The sequence below is a fragment of the Elephantulus edwardii genome, unplaced genomic scaffold (genome assembly GCF_000299155.1).
Source record: "Elephantulus edwardii isolate Elephantulus edwardi_28Jun2011 unplaced genomic scaffold, EleEdw1.0 scaffold00238, whole genome shotgun sequence".
NCBI lineage: Eukaryota > Metazoa > Chordata > Mammalia > Macroscelidea > Macroscelididae > Elephantulus > Elephantulus edwardii.
The window spans coordinates 253,496-281,106 of record NW_006399988.1 but is presented as its reverse complement, the minus strand read 5'-3'; the positions used below and the strand labels follow the sequence as shown (position 1 = coordinate 281,106).

The 27,611-nt window shown below is 45.6% G+C and overlaps 1 protein-coding gene across 3 annotated transcripts in view; it reads right to left on the bottom strand.

Moving 5' to 3' along the window:
- PTCH1 (patched 1) overlaps nt 1-26,425 on the bottom strand; it is a 72,511-nt gene extending 46,086 nt beyond the window's left edge. Inside the window, exons 1-2 of one of the 3 annotated variants that reach the window (XM_006898866.1) lie at nt 25,857-26,425; nt 16,636-16,828 (exon numbers count right to left, since the gene is read on the bottom strand). In XM_006898866.1, the coding sequence (XP_006898928.1) occupies nt 16,636-16,828; nt 25,857-25,859 (196 nt within the window). In that variant the 5' untranslated portion in view covers nt 25,860-26,425. Of the gene's footprint in view, nt 1-16,635; nt 16,829-18,017; nt 18,116-18,191; nt 18,372-25,856 lie in introns of those variants that run through there. The other 2 variants (XM_006898865.1, XM_006898867.1) reach the window with 2 other exon arrangements.
- Between the last annotated feature and the right edge of the window lie 1,186 nt (nt 26,426-27,611).

Sequence of the window (27,611 nt, the reverse complement as noted above, 5' to 3'; positions counted from 1 at the left end):
CACTTGATTATTATTCAAAATGCCACCTTTACTAATAACATGCATATAAAAAGTACTTATTAGAAATAAAAAGGGATGTTGTTCAACACGTGATGATGCATCTATATAAAGGAGTACTTCACAAATCTCACTGTTAGGGAGTCAATTCTGACTCCTTACAAATCATAGGACAGAACCCTTATAGCATAGTGTAATCAGGCTACTAAGCAAAATGTGAGGTTGAGTCCACCAGCTGCTCCATGGGAAGAAGATGAGCAGCCTCCTTCTTAAAGATTTATGGCCTCAGAAACTCAATGGAGGGTCACCATGAGTCAGAATCAACTAAAAAACAATGACATTTTAATATTTTAATATTCTTATAGGACAGAGTAGAAATACCTTCTAGGATTTTCAAAGCTTTCCCTATGGAAACGAATGCCCATCCTTCTCCCATAAAAACACTTGTAGGTCTGAGCATTTAGTTAGCAGTTGAACACTTAAACCACTGTATCATAAGCACTCCCAATTATTGTTAGGTGCCATCAAGTCAAGTATGACTCATAGCCATCCTGTCCTATTCTGTGCCCTCCTCAACATCTCTGACATACTTGAGTCCACTGCTGCAATCACCATGTCAATTCACTTCATTAAGCATCTTCCTCTCTTCTGCTGACCAATCAGTGATAAAAATATGGAAAAACCGTACATATATACAGCTTAGTGAAAGAAGCATATCCAGAAGAGCAGCATATGCAATTACATATTGGGACCGCTGGAAAAGACAAACCTGCAGTCAAGAGAGCATGCAGGGCACTGGTTAAGCACCTGACTACTAACCAAAACGAGGGTGCTTCAAACTCACTAGAATTTCTCTGCTCCTCAGAGAAAAGACCAGGTGATGTACTCCCATAAACATGTCATGCTTGGAAACCCTATGGGACAGTTCTGCTCTGTTATGTAGGGTTGCTATGAGTCAGAATTGAGCTGATAAACTAATAAAGACTGAAGCTGTCAATAATTTAATTTTATTTGGATCCATAGTTATGGAAGCAGCAGTCAAGGGAAAAAAAAAGAAATGATGCATTTGGGAAATTACCTGCCAAGAATCTCTTTTTGCTAAAAGAAGGCAAGAATGTTATTGTGTTTGAAGACTAAAGTGTGTCTAATCCAAGCCATGGTATTTCAATTGCTTTATATTCATGTGAAAGAAGTTGAATAAGGAGGATCAAAGAATCAAATATTGAATATAAGTGGACTGTCAAAAACCAAACAAATCTGTCTTGGAAAAAATGTATCCAAAGTGATCCTTAGAGTATCATCCTTTGAGTGTGATTAGGAGAGGTCAAACCTTGAAAAAAAGACAAAATTGCTTAGTAAAGTACAGCATCAGTAAAGGGGAGGAAGACCCTCAAGGAGATGGACTTGACATGGTGCTGGCAGTGATGGGTGAGGATGACACATGAGAGGGCATGGTTGCCTTCAGATGTAGAGGGGCCTGATGGCAATATAGGTAAGGACTGACCCCACAGCACACAGCAACAACACAGGGACAGCATGAAAGATGAAGGTCAAGAGGTGGAGCACATGACACTTTCAGGGCAGAACAACTATTCTGTACCCTACTATAAAGTCAGACACATGATTTTATTTATTTATCAAAATTCCTAAGGACTTTACAATACAAACAGTAAACTTTTATGTAAACTATGGGTCTCAATTAATAATATTAATACTGCTTAATCGATTGTAACCAACGTACCATATGGTCAAAGGATGAGAAAAACGTACTCACTAAACCCACTAATGCCTGGCTATAGGCATGTACACAATCTAACAGATGCACGCTTTGTCCACATTGTATCGAATATACCATATGGATAAGGGTCAGGGAAAACTTGAGACACCTTTTCCTGGCAGACTAGACCAAATAACCCTGTGACAGTTCCTTTTGCTTATATAAACAATCTGCTGCTGTAACACAGTTCAAGACAAATGGCTTAAATTTACACTCTCTTGAATAATCTGGAGAAGCAGAAATGTTTCTCCCTCCAAAACATAACAAGGAAAGGCTGCAAAACTTGCCAGGGAATAAATACTATGTTTCAAGTGGAAACCAGTGAAGAAGCATGATGAGTGTTAGCCATGTTCTGGCCTTGCCCTTGTGTGCAGGGTCTCAGAATGTGAACATATAGATGCTAGGTTCTAGTCACCTAGGGGCCCTGTGTAATTCTCAGCTCACTACTGAGGCTGGGAACTGCTGTTCCAGAACCAAACAGGCTCCAGCTAGGTGGGCTAATGCCAAGCATGTCTGAGGCGATCACCATCAGGCTCAAAAGACTAGCCTGCTGACACTGTCCCTCCAAATACCTCCCTTCTACTCCTCTTTTCTAAATCATCAGGATCAAAGCTTTATCTCCACTATAGTTTTGAACCAAGCCAAGCTCAGAATGCTATACCTGAATGTGAGGAGGGGTATGTGTGAAGGATGAGAGAGGTGACCCCAACAGGACAGAGTCGGATCTAGTACAGCTCTACAATAAGCAAGTGCCCAGACTCCTGTGCACTAAAACACACACACACACACACACACACACACACACACACCCTCCACGTCAAACACCAGGGCAGAGAAAGTGGGTCTGAGCAGCAGCTCCTCAGGACACTGTAGACAGAAGCTGATCTCCAGCTATAGTCAGGAGGTCCCTCAGTGATTTTGGCTTTCCTCTTTCCATGAGGAGGAATTCTTTCTTTTCAAGTTTAGTATTCAAAGGCATAAACATTTGATTTGGATAAGTAAATAAATACTGGGAACAGTGGGCTGTTTAGTTCTCTTGGCCTATTTTATAAACAAGGATCAGGCTTAAAAAGCAAAGAGTACCCTCATTAAAAGAGCCTCGAACTGGAAGGGTCGTGAGCACAGCTTTCAGCAGGTGAGTATGGACACAGGCAAAGAGCTGGAGGGGTGTGTGTGGGTGGTGGTCATTCCTGGGTGATTCAAATAGTTTATGTGCTTACTGCTAAAGAATGACAGTTCTAGTTCACTTAAAAAAAATCAGCCACTGAGAATCCTCTTAAGTACAATTCTACTTCAAACCATGTCTCAGGGTCAGCTTCGTGGTAATGGGGGGTGAGGGGGTGTGTATGTGTAAAATCCCATGTGCTGAAACTTTTGAAAACTGCAAGACATTCCTGAAGGTTTGGCAAGAAATTTGAAATCAGAAGCAAGGATGACCACAGGAAAATATTAAAACATAGCAAGTACAGGAGGTGGCGTTCCATGCTGCCAGCTGGCTTTGTCTTCCGCAGGAATCCACCACATAATGCAATGCAAACTGCCAACCCAGTAACTTGGGAGAATAAAAACCCCAATCCTCACCCTCTAGAGAGCAATGATGTTTAAGATGAAAAAGCCATTTATTCTGTTCAGGTCACCGTGGAAATGCTGCAGACCTGCACACCAAGGAGCTCAAATAGCCCTCACTCAATTTCTTCTTTTCTGGCTATCACAACTAATGCCTGTATCTAGAAATCACTTATCTTTCCAAATTGCCTCCTCAACATGGGCATGTGAACAAAACCCAAGAGCAAAAAAACGTGCTGCAGTGGCTGATTGTGGATCACCAGGGCTTTATTCTAAGTGCCTCTGGGTGGCCTGCACTGTCCACTTTCAGTCAGCAGCTGAATATGGTCTGCTTACACCACCCAGGGACTCCAGAGCAGTTGCACAGCAATTTCTTTGACTTTTACTGAAGCTTAAAAATTCAAGGGGGGGGGGGGAATCTAGGTGAATTAAAACTAGAAGATGAAAAACTAGGAAAAAACAAAACAAAACAAAAACCCAAATCAGCAAGCAAGACTTTTTTCCAGGCGCCGTGCTGCCAAGGGTGAGAAGTTGTCCTGCGCATCAACCCCACTGCGTCCAGCCTGTCCCATCTCCACCATGTGACCATCGAGACCCATTTTTAGATCGATGGGTAAATAAATCACACATACTTTTACAAAGACATCTATCTGTCATGTCTGTGGGATCAAAACCTTGTTGCTCTTCCACTTTCTGCCCCAGTGAAAAGTATAATTACAACCAGTTTCAACCAAGACAAGACTATAGGTGGAATGAATGCTGAATTTGTCTTGTTTTCTTCTACCTCCTATGCAACATTATACATTTGAAAATGACAAAAACCAACTCATTTTATACCTGTTATATGGCCATATTTTACTCAGGACCTCACCTTATGTGTTTCATTGACTATATCTTTGCAAAACTATTCAGCTGACTTCCATCTAACTGACAAATAGGCTAAGAGACGTTATTCATTTATCAACTTTCCATCATCAAGCAAGGAAATATCTGAAGTGCCTGCTACATGCCTATGAGGAGTCCCTGAGCACTATAAATGGTTAATATGCTAGGCTCCTTCCCAAACAGCAGTTTGAATCCTCCCAGCCACCTCATAGGAAAATCTCAGTGATCTATTTCTGAAAAACAAGCCATGGAAAATCTATGCCACACAGCCATCCTTTGACACATATTGGGTGGACACAAGTAAGCATGAACCTGATGACAACCGATTCTAGGTGCTAAGCAGTGAGGACACCACAGTGGCGAGCCTGGGCTGGGCTTGCTTCACAAGATCACTTGCAGAAAACTGGCACTGGAGACCAGTAAGACAACATCACGGTGTGACTGGGCCAAGCAAGAAGTAATGGGATCAATGAGGATAGGGAAGGAGGAAGGCTATTTCAAAATGGGAGACCAGGTAAGATCTAAAAGGAAGTAGTAACATTCAAGCTAACTCTGCTAATAAGGAGGGATCATCTAGATGAAGAATTGGTTGAATAGTGGTAAAGGAACCAGCAGGTGTAAAGACTCAAGCCTGGCTTTTTGAAATGAGAGAAAGTATGGTTAGGGCCTGGCATACAATGGTCAACTTAAATACTTTGTAGGTATATCTGTTCATAAACTACATAACCTTTACACAGTCTTGCATCAGTACCCAGAAATATAGTACCAGAAAGAACAGTTTATCTAGACAGTTTATGGGATGTCCAGAGGGACATCCGTTCTCCAACTGAATGCCCTATCCTTCATCGCAAGAGAGTGACAGACAAGGTGTTTTCATTACCTGCTGTCTTCAATTCAGTCCCTCTTTTACACATCCCCCTCTTCTGTGAAAAGCAAATGGTGGCCTAAACTTCAGGGAAGCCTGCCTCCTTGTGAGTCTGTGCCCTTTAGCCTCAGGGTAGGGAAAATACTAAAATCAGATTGTCCAAAGCAAGTTATGGGAGCCCTGGTAACAGAGGCAACAGGGAGTTATGCTGCTAAACACAAGCCTCTTCTCAGGTGGTTTGGCAGCACAAGCTACTCTGAGGGATCAGGACAGTAAGTCTCCTCCCATATCTTACAGCCTCAGAAGCCCACTGGGGGCCCAATTAGGAGTTGTTTCAAAGTGACAGCAACAAGCAATTGATGAAACTGCCTGCATGACATGAGACCAATAAGAGAAAGCCACAACAGCACCCTACAACAGGCTCAGTCAATAGGTACTGTGCACACAGCACAAGCTCAAGTACATGTCACCCCTGCCCTGTACTCCCATTAGCCACACCCTGAGACTACCTGGCTTTCCACTGAGCCCAGCTGCTTGGCTGCCAGACACAAGCACTCAGACCTACTTGTATTAGACCTACATCCTGCCACAGTTATCCACTTGGTACTTTTTAGGGAGTTCAACAACTCCCCAGGTGAGCCCTTGAATCTCTTATTAGAGACCATTCTCCATCAAGCTGCTCTGGCCACTCCACCTAAGTAAGGCAGGCTAAATAAAGGTTTAAGCCAACACAGCCAACCATGTTCTGGTTTCCTATAGAGTGGCAATGGTTGCCATCCTGTGTCCTCTGTAAGGCTCTACCATAACTCCACCTGAATGTTCAGGTGCTACACCCCAAAGGTACATGCCCAATTACCTACAGTCCTGCAGCAAGGCACACCCAGACAAAAATGAATAGACAAGTAAGCAGTATGCTCCACCAAGGACCAGAACCTGGACATCAGTGCTGCACGCTCTTAGAACCTCATACAGTCTGCACTGGTGTGGATTGTGCTGCTAATCTAAAGGCTATTCATCACTTGCAGTTCGAACCCACCATAGGAGAAAGATGGGAACTCTCCTCCCTCTGCAATTAACAGTCTCCAAAACCCAGCGGAGGGTAGCTATGCACTACCTACCTACCCCTCAGCAGAGTGTACAGCCCCACCCTTTGGCTGAGTGAAGAGTCTAAATCAGACCAGGCAGCAACATTTCATTTTGCTGGGCATAGGTTTGCTGTGATCCAAAACTGACTCAATGGTACCAAACAATAACAGAGTTCATATTTAAAAATAAATACAAAAACTACCCAATAGCAACAAGAAAAGCTCCAACTGTTTGCATGGTGGGCATTCTCCATACCATCCAGCTTGCTACATAAAAGGAATCCCTTTCCTCTCTCCCAGCTTTTGTGGCACTTACAGCATTTACTAGCTCTCTAGTCTCCTCATCCTTGCCCTGGTCCTCTTCAGCTGGCCTCTGCATGAGCACACATGGGACAAGGACGATGCATGTCCCCACCTTGCTTTGCAGGCAGCAGAACTCATGGGACTCTAATGCTGGTCTGATTCATTTCCAGTACTGTTCCTTCCTTGCATTTGTGCACAAGACACATGTCACTGGGGGCCACTTTCATGAATTTGTTGCCATCAGGATTAGTTGGATTAGGGGTTGATTCATAAGGACCCCCTGGTGTGCTATGAGGAAGTTTCATCCCAAGGTCAGTGTGGTGTGAACTATATATTCTGTTAACTTCTTAGAGCCCAAAGTCAAGAAGGCGAGTAGGCAGGAGGGTAAAAAAACATGGCCAAGTGGGCCCTGTACAAGAGTTTGCCAACAAGAGCAGTCTGTTGCTCTCACATTCATTTAAAAGGAGACTTTCAAGACTACCCTCCCAGACCTTCAAGTCTGTATCTTTTTTTTTTTTTAATCTATGAATAATTTGTGAGTCTGATGGTAGGGGCTGAGTGTGGGGAGAACTGAATGGAACATAAATCTAGCGACTGCTTTACCCAGACCAAACAACAACAACAACAAAAAAACAAACAAACCATGAAATATCTAGCCCTCTTCTAAAACCAGCCAAGCAGATTGTTAAAAGCCATACCTCTGAAACTGTATTTCATTCCATGCTAACTAACATCTCCAAGATGGTACAGTTCCTATATTCTAGCTAGAATTCTGTTCTATCTAGCAGAGGGTTTTCCATTAACATGAAGGATAACAATGTGGGTAAGGAAAGTAGGGCAGGAAAGAGTTTGTGGACAAAATGGGTAGAATGAAAAACAAAGATGGAGCTTTTAACTTCTTTCAAAAATTCAGGCCCCAAAATTATTCCTCCCAGGTAATCATTTGTCCCCTCACCTATCCAAACTCTCACTGTAGCCACAGTCCACTTGGGCTCTGCATGAAGTCAATGCAATTTACAGGGAAAGCAATGATGTTCGCCTGTAGTGTGTACGTGCGCGTGCAAAAGTTTGTGTGTTAGAGAAAGTACTTTTTTGCACAGAACTGAGCTGTTCCATCAAAGCTGTATCTGTTATATTTCTGTCTTTCTCCTGTTTGGCGTATTCACCAACAAGAGAAAAGAAGGCAAGCTTTGGCGGCTCTGACCTGCCGTTGGAACACAATACTTTCGCACAGCCCTGCCGACCCCTGACATAAATTTTACACCGCAGCTGGCATTTACACACTCAGCATTACCATATGTATAGCTGCTCAGTGCTAATTATGCTAATCACCTGTCTAACTCGCTGCTGCGAAAAATGGTTGTATTTAGCAGTCCAGTGCTTACCAATGAGCTTACTGTGTGGCTGAAATGTACATTCAGACGGCCCTGAATGGCAAGATTTTTCCACGTTGCTGGCTACATTCAGCCCTCAGAAAAATTTATTCAAGTCAACTGGTTTCGGTCCGCAACAAAAAAGTTACGAGAAAAAAGTGAGTGTGTTCTTGCCCTAACATTCTGGATCTGCTTGCAAGCAAAATGATAAATCAATTGCTGTGGGAAACAAAAAGGGAGAGAGATTTCTTTTGGGAGCCATGTGAAACTGTAACCTATTTTTTAAAAAGGAGAGAGGGGGAAAAAAGGGTCATCCTATTTCCCAAATCTCTAGAAAGAGCACTTAATAGATATTTAGCCTTAATCCTAATTCTCTCAAATTGCACGCTTTGTTTGCAATTAAGCAAAGAATTAAACATGTGCAACTTTTTTCTCAGGATTAAAAGTAGATTAAAATGATGGTATATCTACCATTTTTCACTTAGTGTTGTAACAATGCATAGACTTTACTGGGGTGATGAGATTCAGGTAAGAGGAAAGAATCACTTAGATTGGTGGGGGGGAATGGTTTTGTTACTTAAAAAAAAAAATCTTTATTTAAAGACAGTATGGGAGCTTTAGGTTTATTCTGTGAAGACTTTTCTGATTTTTCTCCAGTGGAGCAAAGGAAATCAGTGAAGGGGAGTAGGGGTTGGGGAGATGAGAAGTCATAAAAGGAGAAAAAAAGAGGAGGGTTAGGCAGAATCAAAACCTCTACATGTTACTTAATCTCCAAATGCCTCTTTTCATCAGCACTGCTTTTAAAGCTATTTTCTTAGATCACTCTCTACAAGAAACTTCTTAATTTGCTGTATAATTGAAGGTATTTTTAACAATTTCCCAAATTAAAAATGATATTTTATTTCCTCACAAAACATTCTAGTATTGGTTTTTGTTAAAAAATTTAATTTGGGCAATCTAACAATAATTCAAACTCTACAACAAAAACCCAAAGTCCACTGCTGTTGACTAGGGCAGCACTGACCAGAGTCCAAGGTCATCGCTTCTGCCTATAAAGCAGCTGGTAGACTCAAACAACCAGTTTTTAATCCAGTGGTTAATACATTCTATCAGCTGTAACCAATGCATTACCAGAGTTCCTTAAAGGCTGTCTAAAATTACATTTGAAAGTACCGATGATATCTAGGAATTCACTTTCCTTTATTTTTATTTCCTTTATTCATCTTCTGCATTCCAGATACTCAGTGAGGTGGGACTCACGCTAAGAGCAGAGCCAGGATTGGCTGACCTCCACATCAGTGGCACACTCCTTACCCAGGTTATAAACCTGAAGACAAGGCATGGCCATCTATTTTGCAACCTGTCTTGAGGTCACCTTCCAGTGCTACAGAACATCAGAGAAGCTTTGTGGTCAGTTTTAGGTGGACAAACAGAAGGTGCAGCAGTCCCACACCAGAGCAGGGCAACAGGGCAGCTCTGCCTTGCTTCCCATCACCATGCGGATGGAACAGATGATGATGATCACAATAATGCAAAAAAACTACAATAAAGAAAATAATTTTCTTCCTATCTTCCCCCTCCCACCCCAACCCCATTCAGTACAACATTTTAAACTTATCTCACCCAATGAGGTAACATTACCCAAGCCATATCTTGCTCTCTTTGGCAGCCTCACTTCAACTGCTATTCTTTGGCAGTCCAAAGTTATTACTTTATCTGGGCTTTTCTCGTTCCAAATATTGTGTAGCCAAAAACACAAATGACATTACCACTACTGTGTTTACTACAGAGCAGAAAGCTTTACTTCAGTTTTGTTTTCTTCCCCCTCTCAATCTCTTGTTCTTTTTAAACAGACCACCCTGCTTCATGGCACAGAGCAGTGTTTGCACTGCAGTACTTGACTGTGTAATATATCTGGCATTTTTAGGCTGAATTCCTAAGCTAGGGGCCAGAAGATCTTAAGCAATGATTTAAGGGGGGTTAGAAGGGGTTGGGAAACATGCATACTGATTTAACAGAGCCCATTTCCCCAGGTTAGGGTGGGCAAAGAATGATGGGAAATCACCTCCCATATGATTTACAGCCTCTGAAAACCCACTGGAGAGCTACCTCACAGTTGGTTCTGATTCAACAGCAATGATTTGAGATAACCTAGGTCAGACCACCACAGTTTACCCTTTCAGAAATGTCACTGGACCTCTCTTCCATATTCCAAACTTCCACTAAGCACAAGGGATTAAGGATTATTTTTTTCATACTCTCTTTGATGGTTTAGCATGGACTGAAACAATTTGCCAAATGAGGCTTAAGTTACCTCTAAGTTCCTAACAAAGCCATTGTTAGTAAAAGCATTTTTTTTATTTTGCTGTTGACAAGGTTACATCTGGATTTGGGTTGGTTGGTTTTGGGAACCCCAAGGAAGCAAATGAGAATTTGGCATCTAACATCTCCTATCAAACCAAAACCTACTGCCAACCAGTCGATTCTAACTCATGTTGGTGACTCATGGGGTTTCTGCTGCTATTAATTCTTAATTGAGCAAACTGTCTCTTCTTTCTCCTGCCAAAGGCTTAAAACCACTAATCTTTAAAGTCCAATATAAAACCCATAAAGTCACTATAGTACTTTTCTATCTCCCGTAGCTGCTTCAAAGAAGAAAATTCCTAAAACTCAGTATTAGAATATCTTAGTTTTTTATTAAACAGATTTAAAGGAGCTTTGGTGGCCTAGTGGTAAGAAGCTACACTGCAATCCCTAAGGCATGTAGTTTGAATACACTGGCTGCTCTTGAGGAGGAGGATGGACAATATCCTCCTGTTTAATTAACTACCTCTGGAAACCCACCCAGAGGGTCAGCTATACGTTGGTTCTGACTCAATGGTACACAACAACAGCTACCATTTCTTAGCAACAACCTTCATTCTGCAGATGACACAACCTTGCTTGCTGAAACTGAGGACTTGAAATGTCTGCTGCTACAGAAGATCAAAGACTACAGACTTCTCAACTACCAGATCTCAACATCAAGAAAAAAATCAATAGGCATTTGAATGTGTGGATCACAATAAACTGTGGCTAACTCTGAGAAGAATGGGAATCCTAGAACATGTCATGATGCTTATGCAAAAACTAAGACCAGGAAGCAGTCGTCAATACAGAGCAAGGAAATACTGCATGGTTGAAAATTGGGAAGGGCGTACACCAGGAATGTGTTCTACCTCTATACCTTTTCAATCTTTATGCAGAAGAGGTTATCCGGGAGGCTGGGCTCTATGAGGAGAAATGTGGCATCAGGATTGGAGGAATACTCATCAACAATCTGTGTTATGCAGATGACACAACCCTGCTTGCTCAAACTGAGGAGGACTTGAAGCACTTGCTGCAGAAGGTCAAGAACTGCAGCCTTCAATATGGATTGAAGCTCAACATCAAGAAAAAAAAGATTCTCACCACTCGGCCGACAGGCAGCATCATGAGAAATGATGAAGAGACTGAGATTGTTAACAGCTTTAGTTTGCTTGGCTCCACAAGTAGCCAGGAAATTTAAAAGATGAATTGCATTGGGAGAGTCTGCTGTCAGAAACCTCTCCAAAGTACTAAAGAGCAGCCATGTCATTCTGAAGACTAAGGTACACCTGATGCAGGCCACAGTATTTGCAATTACTTGCCATGTGTCAGAAAGCTGGACAATGACTAGGAATGATAGAATTGATGCCTTTGAGCTTTGGTGCTTAAGAAGAGAACGGAATATACCATGGCCTGCCAGGAGAACAAACAGGTTCATCCCAGAGAGGGTGAGACCAGGCCAGCCCTTAGAGGCAAGGATTCTGAAGCTTCGTCTGACATATATTGTACATGTTGCAAGGAGGGACCAGTCCTTGCAGAAGGATGTCATACTTGGGAGGTGGAGGGACAGTGCAAGAGAGGAAGACCCTCGATAAGATGGATTTATTCAGTAACTGGGGTAATGGAGATAGGTGTGTCAGAAACAGTAAGATTGGCACAGGATAGAACAGGATTTAGGGCTGTTGTACATAGGGTTGCTATGAGTTGTAGGCGGCTCAATGGCACATAACAACAACAACAAAAATACGATAAATGGAGAAAAGACTGAAATTGTCAACAATTTCATTTTACTTAGACCCACAACACCCCTTGGTACCAGAAAGAAATCAAGAGACGTGTTACATTGGAAAAATATGTTGTCAAGGACCTCTCCAAAATGCTAAAGAGCAAGGATGTGAGTTTAAAGACTAAGGTGCCCCTGATCCAAACTGTGGTCTTTTCAATGACTTGCTACACATCTAGAAGTTAAGCAATGAATAAGAATGACAAAATAATTGATGCCTTTGAGTTGTAGTACTGGAAAATACCCTAGGAACTATTAAAAAAAAATCCCAAACAATTATGTCTTAGAGGAAGTACAATCAAGGTGCTCCCTACAGAACAAAAAATTTCCCAGTTCAAAATGGTTTGAGAAACTTGGGTCTAGGGCAGTGAAACTCAGTTGTACCCTAGAATTGTCAGAGCTGAAGCCAAGAACACTGCAAGTCAGGTGAAAGCTTGCAAGAACTTATAGGTACCAAGCATATGCTTCAAAAGTAAACATTTCTATTTCTTTTTTTTAAAAAAGTAAAGTTCTGTCCTCTTTCATTGAGATGAAGATGTTAATGGCCAAAGGTGATATGGATTCACTTCAAGGTTAAGTTTGGCAAGAGAAGAGGAGGGAAGGGCTGGAGCAGTATCTAGAGAAAGAAGAGGGTGGTGGTGGTGGTGGAGCTCAAGGACCATTCTGTTGCAGGATAATCCTATCAATCAACCTGTATCTAAAAGAAAGTTGCTTTGTTGTTATGTTATATACTGTCAAGCTGGATTCAACTCAGAGCTGACCCTCCAACAGCTTTGCAGGAGCAGTAAATAGCACAGGAAGAGACTACCTGTTTTTCTCCCCAGGAATACCTGTGGATTTGAACCTCATGCCTGTAGATTGGCAGCGCCGTTACTTATACTAGAGGAATAGACACTAAGGGAGAAAGGATAAAATCACTCAACGAGCATATGTCAGCAGAGAAATGGGTAAAGCTGAACACCAAGCTCTTTCTTTTCCAAACAAGACAGAGAGACTCCGGGAGAGCACCTGAGGCACCAGGAGAACACCAGAAGCCTAACTAACGGAAAGTACTGAAACTACTGAACTTGAGTAGATTCCAACTCGTGGACATGAAAACTGCTCTGGAGTTTTCCTGGCTGTAATCTTTATGAAAGCAGATTTCTTTAAGCTTTTCATGCAAGGTGCCGCTAGATGAATTCAAACTTCCCATATTTCTGTACTTAAGTAGTAAATTAAGTACACTGCTGATGTTACTAAGGAACCACCTCAAAGGTCAAATGATTGAGCACATATTATGAGAAAAGCAAAAGAACAGCAAAAAGTAAAGAGCTGACCAGTCAAATGTCTTATACAATAAGAGACCATCTGAAATGATCTCTACTGACCTACCAAGTTTCATCTCATGGCAAACTTGATGATCCAACCAAAGGGACCATGGACCACAACTCCTGTTCTCTGAGCCTTCCTCCTGGAAGGCTCTGCTGACATCCTGACATTGCCACACTGCTTCCCAACTGGCTATGGGTGAGAGTCCTTTAAGTCAGGGAATGTGGCTTTTCACCCACATCTCTCTGAATTCTCTATAGTCAAAATACATGTCCACTGAATCTCAACCACCTTTCCTGCTGCCACCACATTTAATTATTAGCAAATATCTTTCTGTAAGTTAAGGGTGCTCTGGTGGCAAAGTCTGTAAAGAGTCAATTTGTCAATTCAAAGGTGGCACTTCTTGGGTGATTAAATTTCACCAGCTGCTCTGCCAGAGATGGCTGTAAATGTGGTTTATAGCCTCTAAAATCCTACTGGAGGGTCAATTATGAGTCGGTTCTGACTTGACAGCAATAAGTAAATGAACTGTAAAAATCAGTCATCCTATACATTCTCTTCAACTCAATACAACTCTCTGAGTCAGAACCAACTCATAATCAACCCTCCAGTAGTTTTTCAGAGACTGTAAATCACACAATAGGAGAAGGTCCATCTTTGTCCCAAAGAGCAGCTCGTAGATCCAAACTTCTCTGCCTTTGGACTGCCAACACAGTATCTTACCCACTAAGCCACCAGAGCTCATACTCTTTTGTTATTGTTGTGTACCACAGAGTTGGAACCAACCCATAAGCTGACATCCCATGCTCCAGCAGATTTTCAGAAGCAGTTAATCACACTGACCTTTCAGTAGGTTTTCAGAGGCAGTTTATCACAAGGAAGAAGACTGCCTATCTTTCTCCCTCTGAACAGCTGATGGATTCAAAGACTGCCTATCTTTCTCCCTCTGAACAGCTGATGGATTCAAACTGCACGTCTTCAAGATTGCAGCAGTTTCCTACAAGAGCTCTCTCCGTACTATTCTAGCCACTCTTAATCCATTTACAATGAGGACGTGGTATAGACCCAGTGGCAATGAGTTAAGAGTCTGCCTTAATAGACTAGGAGAAAGATGCGCAATCTATTTCTATGAACATTACATACTTGGGCAGGCTCATAGTCAGAGTTACTGTCCTGTAGGGTCGCTGAGTGGGAACTGACTGTGGCAGTGGGTACTTGTAGTCAGGAGGGCAAGGAATTGTTAATCCTGAAAACCATCTACAACTGGCTCCAAGGTCACTATCACAAATAATTCTCCTCAGGAGAAAGACGGGTCATCTTCTCCTATGAGATTTACAACCTCGGAAACCCACCGGAGTGTCATCTATGATTCTGTTCTGACTTGATGGAAATGAGTTTAGCCTTTTCACCTCAAATAAAGGTTAGAATCTTGCTGCTCTAGTTTACATATGTTTATGAAAGCACTTTTATATAAGAAATCTAGCACAAAGTGAGTAAATAAAGGACTAATAAATCAGTATCAAGGGAACAGGAGAACATATTTAAGTCATTAAGCAAAGCTAACATGGACAAAGAGATGATCCACTGCTTCTCATTTATAAATTGGGACCTATAAAAACATTACACAAACTATTTAGGGAAAAATTAGATACTGTAAGTGATAATAAGGCACATGGCAGTCACTTAGCAAGTGACAATTTTAAGTTAAATAATATTTAATTTAAGAACTAGTGAGCAATACTCATACTGCCATGGTAGAAATTAGAAAATTCCAGCTTAGAGGCAAAAAGCAAGCAGAATGGTGCTTCCTCTCAGGTGTGTTCCTCATCATAACAGCCCACGAAAAATTCCACTTCCTAACTGACTCTCAAGGAGTGTTGGTCGTGTAGTACAAAATTAACATCTTGGGTTTGAATCCACCAGGTGCTCTAACGGAGTGATGGGCAGCCTCATGCCATAAAGATTTACAACTTGGAAAACTGCCGGAGTGTTGCACTGATTCAAAAACCAAGACGGAGTTTTTGATCTTCAAGTCACTCTTCCTAAGGCAGCTGACCCTCCAGAGAGTTTTGGAGGCTGTAAATCGCACAAGAGTTATCTGTCCATCTTTCTTACACAATGCAAGCAGCTGGTGGATTCACACCACCAAAGAGCTGCCACCTTCAGGTTAGAGGCACAACTACCTAGTCACCTTTGGCCTAGGCCACCAGACCTTCCTTAGCACCCCGAAATTAATCACTTTAGTAGTGCTTCCTAATACCCCTAGTGCAAGCTTACTTAGAAATAGCTCCATAATTACCTATTCTATCCTTCTACCCTTCCCCCAGTGAGCAGAGAAGCTGAAGGCAGTGTTTGCTGATTAAAATGCTTATACTTTGCAAAAGGAGAATTAAGAAACAACACTTTTTTATCAAAAGAATGTAAAATGGTTTTATTTTCTGGACAAACTTTTAAATTCACAATTGTTTAAAAAAAAAAAAAAAGGCTTAAAAAAAGACCCCAAATTACGCAATGTGGATTGATGGCCCCGCTCTCCAAACAGGCATTCTTAAAACACACTGCTTCTTTCTGTCTACAAAATGCATACTTCACAATTCCATTAAAAAGCCCCCACCCTCAAAGAAACATTAATCTACTTTGCAAACATGGCTTCCAGTCTGTGCTTTACTAGTCTTTCAACTCTTTCTCCCCAACCCTGCCTTTTTTTTTTTTTTTGTACCTTGAGACAAATGTTTTTTTCCCCTGGAGTTGAAAGCTGTCCAAAAACAGGACCACACACGCGGCCGCCTCCGCAGGCTGCTCGGCCCGCCCCTCCGCCCTCCCCGTGAGCTCCGGTCGCCGGGGGCGCGCGCACTCCCGCGGCCCAAGGGGTGGCCAGACCCCAGCTGCCGAGGCCGCCTCGCTCTCCCGGACGCCGTGGGCGAGGGCGCGGGGAAGCAAGGCAGCGGCGCAGGTCCACTAAGACCACCGAGAGCCGCCCTAAGCCTCGTCCCGGGCGCTGCAGGTCCCAGCTCAGCGACTGCGGGTTACAGGGACCCCCGGGCTCGCCGATGGTCTGTCCCGCCGAGGGGCCTCGAGCCCCTGCCAACTAGCCCGCGCCACTCGGCCCACAACACCTAGTGGAGCGCAGCGTCCGGAGCAGATTACAGCGCGGCCTTTGTGGAGCCGGCCTGGCTCCCAGCCAGGAGACCCAACAATAAACAGTTCCCCTGGTGTGGGCAGGGGGTTTACTCTCCACTGAAAGGCTCTAGGTGTATTCGAATAAATATCTTTATCAATGGAAAGAAGGGCAGGGGAATCGGGAGTGGAGGTTAGCAGGGCGCAGCAGCCAGCGCTGAGTCTCTTACCTTCCACCCACAGTTCCTCCACATTGGTCTCCAGATTAGCTGCCTTTAATCCTACAGCGAAGGCCCCAAATATGAGGAGGCCCACAACCAAAAACTTGCCGCAGTTTTTTTGAATGTAACAACCCAGTTTAAATAAGAGTCTCTGAAACTTCGCTCTCAGCCACAGCGGCGCTTTTCGGCCAGTAGCCTTCCCCTGAGGACGAAGCAGAAGCGAGCAGTGAGTGCAAGGGAAGCACAGGAAACGACCCACACCCGCCCGCTCGCAGGAGCCTCCCGCAGGCCCCCCGACAGCCGCAGGGGTGCAGCGCCCTGGACTCAGTCTGCAGCGCAAGTGCTCTTCCACCGAGCGCAAAGCCAATCGTCCCCAAGAATTTTAAGCGGTGTCAGGGGCCGCAGACATAAATAAGTGTCTAGCTGCACAGTGGGCAGCGACGGGGCCGGCGCCCCACGGGCAGCACCTCAGTGTGACTTAGGGTTCTGGGGGAGGGGCAGAACAAGAGGAAGCAAAGGTAGACTCAACACTGGCACGGTATGTCCAGGTGGTGGAAAAGGAGGCCAGTGCTAGTACCTGTGGTGGATCCCAACACCTAAGCAGCAGCAAACCACACTTCCTTTCCCCGCTAAATTTTGCCCTAATACCCAAGGCGCACTTAAGAAGCGACGTATTTTGAGTTCCCACATCCGGACCCGCCGGGCGTGGTAGTAAATGGGTATCCACGTGGTGCGCGCGGCCTCGGACACTTACTAGTGACTTATTTCCATGACATTGGGAGATGCTGTGTGAACTAAATTGGGAATAGGGCCAACCATGTGCGATTTACAGTATCTATGATCAGAACAGGGAGGCACAGGGTCTTTCCCTTCCTCCTTCCTCTGGATAAATGGTAAGCCCCTCGAGTAACCGGGCAGGCCCATGCGGGGTTCCCGGGCTCCTGTGGCCGCGTGCATTAGGTGGCCGCAGCCCGGATTCAGCACATTGCAGCCAGCCTCGTAAACACAATGAAGACCAGCGCACCGCGTATTTAAGGTGGCCATTTGTTTACAACGCTCCAGTTCCACCCCAGGTTCTCAGCACGGGAGACTGAAAAACCGGCAAAGAAGCGGGGAATGGCTACTCCCTAAGATAATCTTTAAGGAACAGAGACTTCAAGTTCAACAAAAGCAAAAGTGGTTGCCAAAAAAGGAAACCACCTTTATTTCAGTTCCCTCCACCCCCCTTTCCTCTCCGCCTCCCTCCACACCGCTTCCCCCTCAAAGATGTTAAGAAATGTAGCAACATTACCAGAGTCTACCCTGCAGATAGGGGCCGGGGTGCGGAAAGATCGAGTTCTAGGCCCCGGGGAGGCTCGCTGGGTGGGCGCGCGTGCACCCCCACCCCGCACCCTCACCCCCTGCGGACCGCAGGCGGCCCTGTCCTCCTGGGCGGAGGAGGGAGGGCTCGGACTCTCAGTCCCCACTTGACTACTTTTTCCTGGAGGGTGTGTGTTTCGTGGGGCAGTCCCAAAGAGGAAGAAGCAGGAAGAATGTGGGAGGAGAGATGAGAGCATGAAGTGCACCTTGGAAATCTGCTCCAGCGCGAAGGCGGCATCGCAGTAGCTGGGCCGGTGGAGGTAGTCCAGGTCGGGCGCCGCGGGCCGGCTGGGTACCGCGGGCCGCCTGCGCCTTCCGCCGCCGGCCGGCCGGCCCGGGGCCCCACCGCCGCCTTGTGGCTCCGCGGCGCTACCAGCTGAGGCCATGTTGCCGCTGTCGCCGGCGCGGGGACCGAGCCCTCTTTGGCGTCCCGGCAGCCGGCTGCTCGGGCGCGGGCCGCGGCTGACAGATCCGCTGCTCACACGGCGGGCGCTGCTGGCGCGGCGGCCGCGACCACTGCCGGCGACGCAGACCTTGCGTCTTCCATTGCCACATTTCGCAGGGGTCCCGAGGTCTCTGCGGCCGCCGCTGCCCACATCCAGTCCGCGAGAGGGAAGAGATGGAGCGCGGGGCGAGCTTGTTCCGGGGGCGTCTGCCGGTTCGGCGGTTCCTTGCAGCCCCCGAGTTCCCCTACCTGTTCCTCGTCCCGCACCCCGACCCCTTCACCACGAAGAGCGTGAGCAAGTCTCGGCGATCCCGCCGCCGCACCGGCCTCCTAGGCGCCGCCTGCGCCACCGCGAAGGACAAGCACAGAGCCGGGGGTGCGCAGTCCGCGGGTGGCCGCGGAACCTCAACGCTGCCGGGCGGGGGCCGCCGCCGCTGCTCCCGGGGCCGCTGCTGCTGGCGGTGGTTCCTGAAGCGGCTGAGCTGGCTGCTCTGACTCTGACTCCTGGGTTCGTGCTGGGTGCTTGGTCCCGGACTCTGCTGCTTTCTTGTGTTCCGCGCGGACCCAGTGGACCATTCTGCCCTGTGCAGCGCGCCTCTCTCACTCCCGGGACCTGGGGACTCCGCTCTGTGTCTGTGCAGCGGGCAGGAGCCGCAGCAGCTCCTTGATTCAATAGATGAGATGGAAGAAGAAAAAAAAGAACTCTCTCCATTTGGAGAAAGAGGAGGAGGAGGGGAGGGGGTGGAGGGGGAGAAAGCGAGCGAAAGAGAAAAAGGCTGGAACTCCCGCCTCCGGGGCTGTCAGATGGCTAGGATTTCTGAGACGTGATTGGCTAGCCGAAGGCAGAAATTACTCAGCAAACATGACTATTATTAGCTGCTTAGCAACAGCTCACCAAAGTAGAGAGACCACCCAGGTAGCCAACCCCAGTGTGTGCATTCCCCCCCCCCCCCGACTTCGGGGGGAGTCTCTGAGAGCGCCAACCCTTTAGCATGCAATGCTTCCATTTAGGAATGCTTCCCCTCCCTTTCTTTCTTATTCCTTTTAGTTTTCAACAGTGTCTTCTTTATAAGAGACGACTTGCACGCACACCCGTAAACGAACTCACAGCGCCCCCCCCCACCCCAGCAATTGCTTCTCGACAGATGTGGGATAAAAATTAATATTTTTTTTAAGCGCTTAAACAGTTTCTGAAATTCCAAAAAGAAAACCCTTTCTGAGGCACCTTGGCCTCAAGCTGCAGCAGATACTGGGAGGTCCGGCTTCAGTTCCCAGGCCTGCACTAATAATGACAGGGTGGTGGGCAGTGCGCCCGTGTGTGCCAGGTTTTGTTGGGTTTTTTCCCCCTCCTCCCTCTTTTATAACTAAAGTGAAGACTTAGGTTTCTCAGGGAACAACGCCTCACATTATGATAAACAAAACTAAAGTCAAAGAGGAAAGCAAGGACGTTGGAAAAAGCCACCACCTTTTAAAAGTCAGATCCCCCAAGCTTCTACCCCCAAACCACAAACCAAAACCAAAACCCACAAAACACCGCACAGCCAGTTTGAAGTAGTACATGTTCTATCAATGCTAAATTCAGACACCAAAGCAGGTTCGTTGGAAACAGAGGAGTTTTTATTTTCACCTTGCATGTGACTTAAGTAAAACAAAGACTTTCAACAATCTCAAAAACCAGATGTTTCTTTGATAAAGAAAATCTTTCCCTGTTCTTGTGTTCTTTTCATTAGCTACATGTATTTAATTATTTAAAATCCATTTACACGCATTTTTACAAAAATTAGGAGGCATCCTTTTCTTGTTAATAATAGCGTGACGTAAACGAGAATAAAGGCTTTGATACTGGACTCACTCGAAACAAATTGTAGGCTGATTGCGAGGACTTGTTTCGACCTTGTGGCCAGGGTCACCGAGATATGCTTGCTAGATTGCCTTCCCTCAGAAGAAAACCGAGGACCTTTAGGTATGGATCCTGGGACCAGAGGTGAATTATAAAGTATTTTTTAAAGTGGAATTTAGTTTTCCGAAAGTTTCATAAAGTTTGCAATTTACTAAATTCCTCTCGGCGGTAGGAACCAGATCTATATATAAATTTTGGGTTTTGTGTGCTTGTTGTTTTTTTTTTTTAAACAGGGCTGAACTGCTAAAGAACTCAAGGCAGTTAGGAGGCAATTGGGAGGTCACAGGAGCAGTACAGCTTTAAGATGCACACGGTGTGTGTTCATTGAAAAAAAAAAAAAAAAAGAAAGAAACCCAGGAGAGAGGAGGAGGAACCGGGAGGAGGCGGCGCCCGCTCGGCCACGTGACCCTCAGCCTACTCCACCGCCTCGCTGGAGGGGCCTTGTGCGCGCGCGTGCCCGGTGCGCCTGCGTGCGCGTGCAGGGGCTGCGGGACTCAAAAGGGCCGGGAGGCCCGACATAGCAAACTGGAACTAAACACACCCGCCAACCCGCGACTCCAGCCCAGTTTCCTCAAAGTGCGCGGACCAGGCGCACTACCCGCAGGCGCAGAAGGACGTACCTGACGCGCCGTAGTACATTCCTGAAGGCGGGCCGGCTCCTTGACGTTGCCCAATGTCCATGCGCCTTCTCTAAGACTGACCAATAGCAATGCGAACAGGTCCATTCCCATTTACCGCCCAGCGTTGCTGATCTAGCCCGCGCGGGTGCAGCGGGCGTGCAGGCCACCAGGATAGCTCTGGTTGGGGGCTTACCCGCCAACCCTCCGTGCCCCTTTCCTCCCTCTCCTCTCTTAACCCCATGGTTCCTCCTCCCCATTTCCTTTTCTTTCCCCCTTGTCTTCCTCCTCCATTTTTCTCCTTCCTTCCCAGTTTGGGCACTTTCCCTCCGTCCTGGTTTTCCTAGGAGGCCCTGTTCCCTGAATCCCGAATTGGCAGTCTATGCCGTAACCGCAACGGACTTGTAGTTTTCCGGCAGAATAAGAAGAGACAAAGAGAGTAGAAGGTCTAGGCGTGTTCACGGGATTAGGAGACCTAAATACTGGGCCAGCGCGGAAATTCAAAACTTTTAACAGAAGAGAGCATGTGACTGGAAGTCGGATGGAAACCACAAGGGTAGACAGTCATCGTGCCGTGAAAATTAAGCTACATTAGGACACGCCATTGCTGGAAGATATCGCTGGAAACACTGCCCTTTTCCGTAAAATTCTGATCCTTATCCTATTTAATAATATGAATCAGGAAGGGTGATTTATTATTCTAGCTTTTCTTAAAGACTGCAGACATTGCACATCAAATAATTTCCTACTTGCCGTTGGAAATACTTTTTGAGAAGGGTGGGGATGATATACTTAGTTTTTGCCTTCCTTTTTATATTAGAAGCTAGCTGGATAGCTAAATTAACCATGTAGTCATAGCCATGTTGTTGCTCTTGTTTGTAATTTTAGACTACAATCTTTTTCACTAAAACATAAGAATTTCAGTATCGCTCCTTGGGCTATGGGATTCAAAAACAGGCTATGTACACAAAGTTTGTGTGGTCACCTCGGAGCACAGATGCAAGTCCTCTCCTGGCTACTACAGGAGCACCTTTTTTAATGTCAAAGCGTCTTCCACTCGGGCTTACTTTTCCTCAGTTTGACTTAATTTGTAAACGTTCTGAACATTGATCCTCGCGATTTTCTTTTCCTAATCTCCCTCACCATCTGCTTGATAGGTTAACTTTTTATCATTTCAGACAATGGTCCCAGCCAGTAAATTTTACCCACTGGTTCCAAAACTCAGTCCGGAGCCTAGGCACCACCAGGCGCTGTTTTACTCTCCCCACCCCCACTGTCTCTTCCCCTGTGGTCTGCTTTTTTCATAGAGATGAATTACTTTAAGGATCTAATTGGCCTTGTTTCTGTAAGGTTTTAAGAAAGGGAAGAGGAGCCAGTGTAGCCGCCTGCTCGACTTGGGTGGTCAAGGACCGAAGCTGCCCCCAATTTGCCTCATTGCTGATGCATCAGAGTGTGACATTTCCAACTATAATGTTGTTCCTAATCAATCTGCCCTTATTTACATTTGTAAGCATTGTTGAGTTTAATATGCATGCCCTGCGACACCCGATTTTGTTAACTTCATCTAACCACATGGATTCTACAGATGTGACATAACTGTTGGAGAAGTGTCTGCTAAGAAGAGAGTTCCTTTAATGGTCCCTCTTTAGCTCTCCTAGAAAGAGCTACCAAATACGTGAGAACTTGAAGCTTAATCAACCAGCAATATATGCTAGTCTATAGGAAGCAAGAGCTAATTCTTCCACTTCCCCTTTCCTGTTAATGTTTCGTCTAGATAAATGGTCATTTATTTCCCTTTCTATTATAATACATTTCTTCATTGGAGGCTGGCTTGTTGTGGGTGTTTTTTTTTGGTTTTGTTTTTCTAATTAGATTCCTTCAGCTCTTTAGCTTCCCTTGTTTGTTCTAATATCCATGGGCACACTATTCACATCTCCAGAATGACATCTGATTATCGAAATGATAACTTTGAAATAAAACATCTGCCTTTGTGTTTGGAAGTACCAATGATAAGTGCCTGTGAGCGCCAGACTTGGGGCTTTGGAAAAACCACAGCGTGACTTAACTTTTCACTGGTTTCTCATACCAAACTAAATATCTTTAAGATTCAATGTAATTTAGCTAATTTTTGCAGTGTGTAAATGACTAAAGCGGTAAATACATTCTACTAGCTTGACCCATGGGCCATGCTATAACTGTGTCCACTGAGTTTAACACTGTCTTCTAGAAATGCAAAGATTTGAATCAATTCTCAAAAAGTTGACTTACACAGTATTCCTGAGAAAGCAGATGGATAGAAAAAGGGATTTGATGTAATGTTTTATGAATGGAGAGTCGAGGTTACAGGATGTGAGTGATGGGCTAGGGCCAAGCAAGTTAAAAACCTTGGGTAAGAGTTGAAGCTTAACTCATATGCTGCCATTCACTACACTTTCTTGGCTCTCTAAGAATGCCTTTTTATTTTCTCACTGGCAGCTCTGTATTTACTTAAATGGTGATGATAGAAAATAAGTCTGAAAGGTTTTGGAGTGAGGGGTAAAAAGAATGAAAAGACAGATTCAAGAGTCACAGAATAGAAAATCCACTGGGTTTGACTCCCCTCAGATTCTGCTTTCCTCCTTTTGCCTCCTCCACTGATCCCCCTCCCAGGACTGGAGAAAAGGGAACAGTTCAAGCCAACTTGTCAAAATAATGCTGCTAATTACCCCTGATCTGCTTTAATAAGACGCTGCTCCCAACTCCACAAAGGAGCAAATGAGAGCACTGGCACTTTCTGAGTTTACAGTGAGAAGCTGGTGGGTAGGTAATGAAGAAGGTCCTGAGAAGTTCCTATAAACCCCAGAAATTTTCATATTTATTACTCCAGTTCAAATACTAAATTGAAAGAGGAATTAAGACTATTCAAATAAACTTTTAATACCAGAAGGTATTAAAAATAATTTAGAGGATATGTCACCAACTACAGAGAGAATGTTCACAGCCTGCGAGAAACTTGCATATGTTTCCCTCTTCTCAAAATACCACTGCTTAGGCACACTGCTTTTCTCTGAAGGATAGAGATGTGCTCTGAAAAAGACCCTGGCATTTTGTTCCCATCTCTACCACCCTGTCTAATAGGTCTATATCAAGCTTTGCTTTTGGCAGAAGGCACACCATTCATTTCAGATGATCTCTGTCATTGGGTCTTGTATGAAAAAGAATCTAAGCAACATGATCCCTTTGACCCACTGCTGGAGAAACAAATTTATTAGAGATATAGGCATGAGAAAAGAAAGGGAAGTAAAACAATTCCAGCTTATTGTGTCTTTCTTTCATACTGCTAATCCGGTTTACACATCACGCCTACATGTCTCAATAGGGCTTTATACATTGTGGTAGAAGCGGGAGGAAATAAAAGGTGTGTGTGTGTGTGTGCTGTGTGTGAGAGGGAGGTGGCAATAAAAACTGGAAAGACAGATTATTTAATCCATACTGATTTGCCTCACCAGTTTGCCTATCTGTAAAAAGCTGAAGACAGTTTGTAAAACAGCTTTTTTTCCCCCTTTTCAGACAATAATTCCATTTGGTATAAATAGCTTGTCAGATTATGACTAGATTATAACCAGGAATTAGATACAACTCTCAGTGAGTTTGAAATGAAGCTAATACTCCAAACTGAGAACAGGAATATTGAGGCTGGCCTATTGGTGTTGATCTGGTCCTAACATTTTCATTTTAAAAGACGATGGACTCAAAGGCTTTTATGACCTGGTGGAAAGAGGATGTGTGACAACTGGAACTCCTACAAACTCACAGCTGAAAGCCCCTTGTTTACAACCTTAGCACACCCGGGACTACCGTAGTGGTTCAAGACTTCAGCTACCCAAATTATTACACATTTCGAGCCACTACTGTGGGCACGTATTATTTATGTTTGGTTCTTTTACATATCCCCTCCACAGAGAAGAAGGAAGAGTAAAAAGGAAGAGGGTCTTCTCTTCCAACTAGAAAAACAAAAGTTTCTAGGTGTCTTCTGTAGATAGACAATAATCCATGTATTTTCTTAGTTATGGAAATAAGCATCAGAGGACTGAATAAGCATCAGAGCACTGAATTTACTGAATTTATTTACACCCTATATGCATTCACAATATAAGTTTAAAAACATAAAGTCATGGGCTATGTCACCATTGAGGTTCAGTTAGTTAGGCCTCTGAGGGACTTGGGGTAGTGCCTATAGGGGTTGAAAGAATTGGGCTCTCTTCTGAGGCCACACTCACAGTCCTCTGAACACCAGACACCATCACCGCCGCCTCTTTTTATCATGGGTGACAGGCACAAGAGTGCACGAACTCAGGGGTGCAAGAGTCAGCAGATACCTCTCCCCTCCCTTTGACCCCTTCGGTAACTCAGAAAACCCCATCAGCCCTTTCCCCCCATCCAGTGTAGGGTGGGAAAGCTAAACTTCTGGCTGCTTCTCCCAGCCCTGGGTGTTCCACGCCGCGAGCGTCGTGGGGCGCCGTAAGCACTGAGTGTGGGTGCTAGAGGCACGCCAGTCATCTCCTGCGGGCGCACCTCGAAACCTCGCAGAGAATCAAACAGCTCTGCGCGCAACGGCACTGTCATTCTCTCACCAGCTCTTCCATCAGAAGCTCTGCCTCCACTGGCCAATCTGCAGTCACCCCCAGGCTAAGAAGAGGAAGCCAATGTGGCAACTCTTTCAAGCGGGAAAAAAGGGACCCAACGCGACCCTCTCCGTCGGAACCCCGTTCCCCCGGCTCGGCTGCCACTGCCAGGCCTGGAGGCGCCGCCCCCACTGCCGCGACGAGCGGATGAGGAGACTGTGCCCCACAGCTCGCGTCCCAGAGCCGGAGACCCTCCCGTAGCGCACGCCGCGCTGGAGCGAGGTTGTGGCGCTAGAGGCACTCACCATCACCGGCCGTCCACCCCGGCTGGAGAGCGGGTGCAGGAGCGCTCGGATGCAGAATTTGGATTCACATGAATTCCTCTTTTCTTTTGACCCCTTTCGTGATAGTCTTTCCTTAGTCTCTTCAGAGACTTCCTTCGTCTTCCCCCCCCTTGTCGCTGAAGGTCTCTTTGTCTTTCCTCTCGTCTTCTTTTTCGTGGGCTTCTCCTCCTCCTCTGTCTTTACAAAAGGAACGGAAAGTGTAAAAAACCCCGCGCGCTGGGCCGCCGGAGGCTCTGGGCGAGCGCAGCGCGGACTCACAATTACAAGGCTGTTTCTATTAAGCAGTTCTATGGCCCTCGGCGTGGGTGGCCCGCCGCGCCATAGGCAGGACCTGTCAGGCTCACGTGACAGATCCGAAAACTTTACCCCTTCACAATAAACTCAAGGAAAGCTAAGTAAACTCGAGGAACGTGCTATCAGCACAGCCCTCCTGGGTAAACAGGCGCTCCTTCCCGTCTTCCTGGGAGGCGCCGGCGGAGCGCCCCGCGCGCCCTGCCCCCTGGCCGCCCGGCTCACCGCCCCCCGCCGCCCTGTCTGCGGGGGGCCGCTGGGCGTGGGGTCCCGAGGCACTCTGTTGCTTTCCCTATCTTGGGCCATTCCCACCACGCACACATTATCTGCAAGCGGTTAGCCTCCTTGCCTGACTCCTGGAGTAAGGGTGCAGGAGAGAGGAACGCTCATTTCAGCGTCCCCAGCTCGCGGGAAAATCGGGTTGGGAGCGCCCCAGCGTTACAGAAGAACACCACCTTTCTTGTCCTCGATTTTCAAAGCCCTTTTCTGCTGGCATTCCCGCGGCAGTCCTGAGAAGCTGGACGCATTCTAGTGGACAGACTCTCAAGCTGACAGGGAGGCCTCAAGCCAAAGAGGCCAGCAGATAACAAGAGCCCCAAAGGAAATGCTCAATGCAATAAGATGCATATAGATAGATGGCTGTCATTTCTGACCCAGAGCTTTGGGAAGGGGCCACTTCTAAATCAAGGTGGAGCCCTTTGGAAACTAAGATTGGTAGCTGGCTGAGGGATCCCTAATTGGTATTTGGTTCTTTCTCCTCCCAATTACTGTGGTTTTTTTGGGTATACCACCCAAATGCTCCCACCCACAGTGCCTTCCCAAACTAGGCTAGCTTGAGTAGATGGTTTAGACTGAGAAGCTTGTGAATTTGAGAAAAATGGCTCTGAATCTTTTGCCCTACATTGAAATGCCCTATTCAGAGAGATACCACCATAATATTTAACATGCTATCTACTCGATTAAAAGACGTATTGCGATGAGAAAGTCTGCTGTTAGGGACCTCTCTAAAGTACTGAAGAGCAACAGTGTCTCTCTGGAGACTAAGGTGTGCTTGATACAGGCCATGGTCTTTGCAATCACATGTTATGCGTCAGAGAGTTGGGCAATGACTAGGGAGGATAGAAGGAGAATTGATGCCTTTGAGCTTTGGTGTTGGAGAATAGTTTTGAGGGTATCATGGACTGCTAAGAAAACAAACAGATTCATCTTGGAGAGGGTTAAACCGGGCTGTTCTTTGGAGGCAAGGATTCTGAGGCTTCGTCTGACATACTTTGGTCATGTTGTAAGGAGAGACTGGTCCTTGGAGAAGGACATCATGCTTGGGAGGCTGGAGGGCAGGCGCAGGAGGGGAAGGCCCTCTAGAAGATGGATTGATTCGGTGACTGGGGTAATCGGCATAAGTGTGTCGGAGACAATGAGATTGGC